At 37.8% G+C, this 9,118-nt stretch overlaps 2 protein-coding genes across 2 annotated transcripts in view; one reads left to right on the forward strand and one right to left on the reverse strand.

Annotated features, from left to right (window-relative positions):
* The first annotated feature begins 318 nt into the window (after nucleotides 1–318).
* LOC133545449 (zinc finger protein 180-like) lies at nucleotides 319–5,556 on the forward strand. Its single transcript, XM_061891059.1, has 2 exons — nucleotides 319–834; nucleotides 4,098–5,556. The coding sequence occupies exons 1-2, from the start codon at nucleotides 648–650 to the stop codon at nucleotides 5,279–5,281; spliced, it is 1,371 nt and encodes a 456-aa protein (XP_061747043.1). The 5' UTR covers nucleotides 319–647; the 3' UTR covers nucleotides 5,282–5,556.
* Nucleotides 5,557–8,778: 3,222 nt separating this feature from the next.
* Nucleotides 8,779–9,118, reverse strand: part of LOC133545421 (oocyte zinc finger protein XlCOF22-like) — an 11,209-nt gene continuing 10,869 nt past the window's right edge. Inside the window, exon 5 of the mRNA XM_061891008.1 lies at nucleotides 8,779–9,118. This exon is cut by the window's right edge and continues 1,314 nt beyond it. Within this exon, the coding sequence (XP_061746992.1) occupies nucleotides 9,039–9,118 (80 nt within the window). The 3' untranslated portion in view covers nucleotides 8,779–9,038.

Raw genomic sequence — 9,118 nt, forward strand, 5'->3', positions numbered from 1 at the left:
ACACTTGACGTTACAAGGCAGTACTGCTCTGTTCTGCCGCCTTCCTTTTCTATTATTTTTATAAACCTTTATTTATAAAACTGCATCATTTACAAACAATCGATAAATAATAATAATCAAAATAAGTACAAAAACAGTACAAATCAGCGCCAGGGGGTTGTAAACTCAATTATGTAACTAAAATAGAATGCTATATAACAGATTTGAGCTTTATCGAGCTATTACCATTGCAGTACAAAGTCTTCATTGTTTTGCAGAAAAAATGCCGAAGCCAAATTTGTCAAGTGTCTTGAAGATACATTTTCTCTTCGTCCACTCGGCTGTGACGTCATTCAGCAGAAGAGAGCAGTGCTGGCACGTCGACGCAGAAAGCCGCGAGCAGGACGCTAATAAGTCAGTATTATTATTTGTTTTCCAGTTTAAAATATTAACGTCGTATAAAATACATCTTTGATTCTTTAATTAAGGATAAAGTCGTTTCGATGCGCTAGAAGCACTGTGCCGCTTCTCGTGCTATCTTTGCTTGTTAGTTAGCTTAGCTCGCTAGTTAGCTTAGCTAGTTAGCTGCTAACGGAAGACACAGAAGTTATCAACACATCGCTAAGTAGAGATCAAGTGTGAGAGTAAAGTCTTGTGATTGTGTGAAAATGTCTACATTACAAATGTTGAGAGCGTTGGTGGATCAGCGACTAACTGCTGCCGTTGAAGAAATATTTGTAGTGTTAGAAAGAACAATAGCAGAATACGAGGCGGAAATTTCTAGAACAAAGGAGGAAAACTATCAACTACTGGACGTTCTTTTCACGAAACATCAAGTTGTGTTACACAGAACAGGTTTGTTGAATTCTTACTCTCAAACGTTTACTAACACTATATTTGATTAATAACAAGAACATGACATTTGGAATATATAATATAATCACAATGACCAGTGGTGGAACAAGTCAGAGCTGGGCCAGGGGCGGCCCCCATGACGGGGCCCCCCAAACCCAAATAATAAAGCTAATTCTAACATCATTTTACAACATACACATGGCTCTCTGGGTTTACTACCAACAATCTTTAACCAGGTTTTAAAAAGTTTGCCAGCAATTTTTGCTGAAATTTGCATTTTCCTGACATGTATTTATTTTCTTACTTTCACCACACCATCAAACAGTTCACAGGATGTAGAAAAATCATCAAAGGGGATCTGATTTTTAGTTTAACTATGCCTATATCATTCACAATCCTTATGTAAGATAATAACATGTTTTTATTTTTTATGTTTTCTAATTCCTAAGCAAATGTTAGCAAAACCTTAATTATCCTAATTCTAACAATGGAGTCAATGGGAGCGCCTCTATTCCGCTCACTAAGCCTCCTAAATAAGAATTAGTTGATCAATATAATATCCACAGAATGTTATCTCTTTAAAACATGCTGTAAAAATGCATATCCTCAGAAAATATGCCTTATAATAGCCACAAACAGGAGGATACATTTTTACTTAGGATAACATTTAAAAAATTGTTTAAAGGTTTTATGGAATTTTCCAGGGTGTACCCCGCCTTCCGCCCCCCCTGTTTGATTGATTGATTGAGACTTTTATTAGTAGATTGCACAGTGCAGTACATATTCCGTACAATTGACCACTAAATGGTAACACCATTCGGGTGTTTTTTTAAACAGGTTTTTCAACTTGTTTAAGTCGAGGTCAACGTTATTCAATTCATGGTAAATGAAAAGGGACAAGAAGACACATCACAAAACAACCATACAGGATAAAGGTTGGCTTTTGCACCGCTAGCTTAATGCTAACATACAATGGACGACTATATTGACAGGCTAACAAAAAATAGCATTGCGATCGTTTTAAACTTGTACAAAGGTTTAACAAATAGGAGTTTACTTGATCAAAACTGACACAAAACAACAGATGCATTTTTACTTACATACTTATAATCCCCAAACTGTGTAGAAACTAAACTTCGTACGACAAGGCCATCGTGTTCATCAAACCTTAAAACTCTGATTTAGTATGGGACATAATACAATTGTTTCCACTCACAACGACCCCAAACATCCAGATTTTTAACCGCTGATTTGTATTTTTGATGTTCAGTTGGCCGACCAAAGGAATTAGTTTTCATGATAGCTAACTTTATCTTCTCACATCACACGTTCAACCATCCTCCATTGCAGCAAATACATTACATTTCTTACAATTACTATTATCACTGAAGGACAGTAGAACAAGGTTAAACATGTTACACACAAAGGACGGGCAGGCTAATAGTTAAGCTAGGCACTAAACTAGCTTGAAACAAGAATACATAATTGCTTAGTAATATTTCCTATTCAAAATCCGTTGGCATGTTTTCAAAATTCTACCATTTACACATTTTTCAACTGATTCAAAACATTCCACGTTCAACATATTCCACTAATTGTGGACATTCAATCTATTATTTTTCCAAGTTCAAAGAAATTCCAGGAATTCCAATTTTTTCAATCCCTTTTTTGACCCTTTTTTCTGGTGACGACTCCATCCACATTTTTCAACCGTTCCATCCTCAATCAGGAAAAAAAAAAGTTCTTTTTCGAACTTGGACAAATTCCCGCTTTTCACAAAATTCCAGGAATTTCATAATACCATTTCTCAATTAAAAATGTTACTACTTCAACATTTCTCAACCGATTTGAAAAAGTCCAACACTCACTGATCAGAACATTCACAATTTTCCCCAAAATCTCGCTTTTCCCGAAATTCCCAAATTTCCATGAAATTCCCATTGAAATGTATTAAATCAAAGTTCAACAACTCCCACATTTTTCATCCGATTCAAACCGTCCCGACTTCTAAATATTCAGCCTGTTCAAGAACTGTGTGCTCCCTTTCAACACTTATTTAAAAATATTCCCGGATTTCCTAAAATTCCCAGTTGTTAGGGACATTTTCCCCATCCATCCATCCATTTTCTACCGCTTATTCCCTTTCGGGGTTGCGGGGGGCGCTGGCGCCTATCTCAGCTACAATCGGGCGGAAGGCGGGGTACACCCTGGACAAGTCGCCACCTCATCGCAGGGCCAACACAGATAGACAACATTCACACTCTAGGGCCAATTTAGTGTTGCCAATCAACCTATCCCCAGGTGCATGTCTTTGGAAGTGGGAGGAAGCCGGAGTACCCGGAGGGAACCCACGCATTCACGGGGAGAACATGCAAACTCCACACAGAAAGATCCCGAGCCTGGATTTGAACCCAGGACTGCAGGACCTTCGTATTGTGAGGCAGACGCACTAACCCTTCTGCCACTCAAAATAAATTATAAATTGTTCTAACTTCCACAATTCTCACATTTTTCAACCCATTCAAACCATTCCACCTTCAACACATTCAAATCATCTTTGAAATTCAAACAACCATGTTTCCAGGTTCATGAATGATGCCTTCTCAGTTCCCACTCTAACGCAATTTGAGTGTCTAGAAACATACTAAATTGATCTAAGCCATTATTACTATTATTAATAAGATAAACAAGTTATCTTTTGAAGGAGTAGTCAGTAATATGATTACTTCATCCCGGTTAAATTGTGGTGACACTATCTAAATGAAAGCAAAACAGATGTCATCTTTTTTGGGCAACATGTTGCCCCCCGCGACCCCAAAAGGGAATAAGCGGTAGAAAACGGACGGATGTTGACTGTGCTCATGCTTTTTTTAGAGCAGACCCGTCTCAAAAAATGAATGTAAAAATGACTAATTATTGTCCACCAGCAGGGGGAGCTCATCACTAGTACTGCTTCTTGGAGGCTGGCATGTAGTACATTATTTCCTGTGTGTGTATGACTTATTCAGAGGGAGAACAGAACACTAGTATGGATTGCAGGAATGACTTTTAGGATGTTTTTATATGAACTAAGGTGGATTGGACGTTGGCCTGGGAAGGCATTCCCCTGAAGGTCTTCTTCATGTGTCAGCTGAAAGTACCCTGACTGCTGTGAGGGGAAACTGATGAGATTGTGTAATCATATGTTGGTGCAGGACAATGTCTCATGTGACTGAGCAAAGCTGGACTTTTCTAAAGAATGTTTGTTTTCTCCTGTCCCGCAGACCTCGATGAAGAAGATCTTCCTCATGAGCAGGAGGAGGGACCACAGTCCCCCCACATACATGAGGAAGAAGATGTACCACATTCCCATCACGTTAAAGAGGGAGGGGAGGGGCCACAGCCCCCCCACATTAAAGAGGAAGACGAGACGTCACAGACCCATAGTGTTAAACTGACCCTTCACATTAAAGGGCAAGCGGAAGAACCACTGAATTTACACATCAAAAATGAAGAGGAGGACCCACTGACCCCTCACTTTAAGGAGCAAGAGAACCCGCTGACCCCTCACTTTAGAGAGGAAAAGGAGGACGCACTGAACCCCTACTTTAAAGAGGAAGAGGAGGACCAGGAGCTGTTGCACATTAAAGAGGAAGAGGAGGAACACCGCATCAGTCAGCCTAAATGTTTGGAGGAGTTCCCAGTGACTGGTGTCCCTGTGAAGAGTGAAGATGATGAGGTCAAAGGTGAAAGTGAGGAGAGGGGAGGGGGGGAGCCTCCAAGCAGCAGCTCAACACAACACATGACAACAGAAGCTGATGGAGACCACTGTGGAGGATCACAAGCAGACAAGCTCTTAGCTCCACTATCAGATAGTGAGGACACAACGTCACACTCTCCTGACACTGATGATGAAGACTCTAAAGATGATAAGACATGTCACACTGACAACACACACTTCAAATGTTCTCACTGTGACAAAACCTTTAAATACCATTGTCGTCTGAAAAGACACATGAGAATACACACCGGAGAAAAAGCTTTTATCTGCTCAGTATGTGACAAAGGTTTTGGACTACGTCAAAACTTGATAAGACACATGAGAATACACACCGGAGAAAAACCTTTCATCTGTTCAATATGTGGTAAGTGTTTTACAGTAAGTCAGAAATTGAAAAGACACATGAGAACACACACTGGAGAAAAACCTTTTTCCTGTTCAACCTGTGGGAAAGGTTTTAAAGAAAGTCAGCATTTGAAAAGACACATGAACACACACACTGGTGAAAATTCACATTCCTGTTCAATCTGCAACAAAAGCTTTTGTGACCGATCAAACCTTGTAGCACACATGAGAAGACACACAGGAGAGAAAGTGTTGAGTTGCAGTGTGTGTGGTGAAGGATTCTCTTATAAGTACCAGTGTAAGAAACACAAGTGTGCTGGTGAGAACAGCAGCAGCAAATGAAACTGCAGGATTTGAAATAAACCGTCAAAACTTTAATTTTGACTTTTTAACAACATCAGCAAATATGTGTGTGACATTGTTGTTTGTGTAACAATCTTTTTAATATGCTTCTAAATATATTATTGTTTTTTTCAGTCAAGTACGTGAATTAGTATGCAATCAAAGTTCAGAGTGTCAGGCAAAAGCCAATATTGTACATCATCCCACAGAGGTTTACTGTACATAGATTCATAAAATAAACTGGTTATTTTGTTTCCCTATCACAGAACGAAAAAGTGTTGTCTTCAATTGCAGAACATCCTAAAAATAAATTTTAGTAGTCAATTCCGTTTTTTTTTAATGAAATTAATTCCCTTGTGTTTGTAAGAATGGAAGCTTTCAAGTTATGACAATTTTTTGTTCCACAGAAAATACAGTAAAGAAGAAATAGTAAATAATGGAAAAAAATAAAATGCTGTAATTAGAATATTTTGAAGGAAAGCCTTTATATATATTGTTTTGTATATTCTTCTATTTGCAGGTTGTACTTAATGATGTCTTCAAATAATAAAACACTTTTATCACTCAATAAGTGCATCAGCGACCAAATGCCTTTTTCAAACCATTGCTGTACAAAGATGGATCTGTTTCTCATTTTAATATAACAACAATTTCATAGTGGAGTATTGTGTGTGATAAAAAAAATAATTGTAACTAATTGTAAATTAGTTTCCAGTACAACACTTGCTGGTAGGGATGGGTACCGTTCACTTTTTTGCCGAACTGGGCACAGAATCCGATACCCCGAAATCGATACCTATTCTCAACGTTCCCACTTTTTGGTGCTTTTGTGTGTGGTAATAATATTGTTTGTGATAATAAATTGTAATTTTTATTGCAAAATTTAAAATGATACTGTAATGATAACTGTTGTCCTTTTGTTACATCTTGTTTAATTATTATCAGATTATCATTTACAAGTAAGTTTATTTACAGTTGCAAGTCCAATACACTAGATGACAGTTGTTAGAGCCATATACTCTTTCTGTCCGTCAAATATATGAGGTCCTCTCCAAGGTTTCTTATAGTCACTGTCACCAACGTCCCACTGGGGTGAGTTTTTCCTTGCCCGTATGTGGGCTCTGTACCGCGGATGTCGTTGTGGCTTGTGCAGGCCTTTGAGACACTTGTGATTTAGGGCTACATAAAAAAACATTGATTGATTGATACAATTTTCAGAAAGGGATATTGTGGTCACTGCTCAAGGTTAAAGAAGATGTTTACCGATGAAAATAAGAGGACCAAAATCACCTCCCTGTCAGGTAATCGAACCCTGGTCTTCCGCGCGACAGGCAGAGATACTGTCCACTATACTAACGAGGACCACATTTCACAGTGTTTTCTAATGGACAAGCAAACGATCCAAGCCTATCCCTGCTACGCCACAACCAAAGTGATGCCATGTCATACGTTTGCCGTCTCATAATGCCGATAAATCGATCATAAAACATGTTTACGGCGGTTGTGTGGCCGAGTGGTCTAAGGCAGTGATCCCCAACCACCGATTGGTACCGGGCCGCAGAATAATTTTTTATTTTTATTTTAAAAAAAAAACAATATATATATATTTTTTTTATTAAATCAACATAAAAAACACAATATACACTTACAATTAGTGCATCAATCACAAAAACCTCCCCTTTTCATGACAAAAACGTCCCTTTTCCATGACAAAGAAAAACATATATATATATATATTTATTTTTTATTTTTTATTAAATCAACATAAAAAACACAATAGTGATAATAATGGTTTGTTTTAAGCCGGTTTATGAATAATTAAATATAATTAAAATACCAAAAAAGAGCTTACATCCTCAGTGAGCTAAGCTCCAGCAGTAAATATGAGATAAATAATGTGGAAAGGTCAGAAGTCAAATGTTTCTTCAGGTAATACATGGAGCCTCTGCTGCCACCCAGCGGCCGTTGGAAAGAATGCATACATTTTGTTTTGCTGCTTTATACTTTCTGTCCTGTTTGTGTTCAAGTCTGTAGTGTGGGCCATAGTACTGACGGTGGACATTCTGTTAAGAGCCTGTGGAGGGCAGCAATACCCCTAAGATGTTCTACTAGTCTGCTGGAAATAGAAAGAAGAAGAAGAAGGAGGAAAAAGCAAGAGTAGAAGGACAGAGTAGGATCGGAAGCGGAAGTGAACCAAGGAGCGGTGGTTGACAGTGAGAGTGTCTAAATCTTTTTGGCGGTTGAACATTAACTGATTTGTGACTGGATGGAGATGGAAGGGGATAGTGAGGGGGTGTATGAGGAAGGTATGGACATGGATAGGACTAGAGGGGAGAAAAGAAAGAAGGGGAGAGGAGGGCATAAAGGATAGTGGAGTTCAAAAAGAGTACATGAAGAGGATGAAGGAATAGAAAAGAGGAAAACGATTATGGTAGAAAACTGCAAGATGATTCATACATTTAAATCAGATCAAGACATGAAGGATATTCGATTGATGACACTGGTTAAGGGATTAAAGAAAGACATTGAAGAGGTGGAGATGGCCAAAGTGCTCAGGGACGGATGGCTTTTGATTAAATGCAAAAATGGAGAGCAAAAGAACAAAGCAATGCGGTTGCAAAAAGCTGTGCAACAATATAATAAAGGAAAACATGGAAGTGGAAGAACAAAAGGGGGCAAGAGGAGTTATGACAGGAAACCCAAGAGGTGAAAATTTAGATGATTTGAAAAGAGAAATAAAAGGGGGAACTATCACAATGATGAAGAGAATGATGGCATTTAGAAACGGAGAAAAGAGGAAGAGCGAATGCAGTTTGTCATGGAAGTTCTCCCAGAAAGAATCATGACAGGGTTTTTAAGTTTCTATGTTCAAGCTTACGTTCCACCCCCAGTACGATGTTTCAAGTGCCAACACCAAGGGCACATAGTAGTGTGTGTCATGCTAAGATGAGATGTGGAAGGTGTGGAGGGCAGCATGAATATGGACAATGTGGAAGTCATGAACAGGTCAAGTGTTGTAATTGTGGGGGAATCACACAGCAGCTTATGGGGGCTGTGTCATCAGGAAACAGGAAACAGAAGTACTGCAAATCAGAGTAGAAAGAAATATAATATAATATAATATAATAAAGATGATTTATAGAATGGATTATCGACAACCAACAAATGATTCATTAAGTCACACATTTTGTAAGTAAATGATCTTGTATACATGCAACTGCTCAAAAGATGTATAAAGTAAATAATAATATACTTCCAGAAGTGGTCCAGAAGATGTTTCAAATGTAAACCAGTAAATATGAACTAAGAGGGATTTATGTGTACTCAAAAGCAAAGGTATGAACACATGTAAAACAAATATGTACATCATATAAAGGAGTTCATCAATGGAATTATCTACACTTAGAAAATAAAATATGTAACACGTCATTATTTCAAAAACAAATATAAAAACTATTATGAATAAGTATAAAAGTGAATTATGAATATCCGCACATTAAAGGTTTATTGTATGTAACATATTTTATGGACTGTTTATTCTCACCCTTTCAGTCAAATTGTTCTGTTCATTTTAAAGTACACAAATGTTTATATTAACTCATGTACTTGACTGAAATAAAAGCACTAATCTGAAGTGTCTAATATATAAATGTTAGAATCAAACACAAACAACAATGATGTCACACATGTTATATTTGCTGATGTTGTTAGAAAGTCTAAATTAAAGACTTGACAGTTTATTTCAAATCCTGCATCTTCATTTGCTGCTGCTGTTCTCACCAGCACACTTGTGTTTCTTACACTGGTACTTAGAAGAGAATCTTTCACCACACACAC

Source organism: Nerophis ophidion, linkage group LG28 (assembly GCF_033978795.1).
Source record: "Nerophis ophidion isolate RoL-2023_Sa linkage group LG28, RoL_Noph_v1.0, whole genome shotgun sequence".
Lineage (NCBI taxonomy): Eukaryota > Metazoa > Chordata > Actinopteri > Syngnathiformes > Syngnathidae > Nerophis > Nerophis ophidion.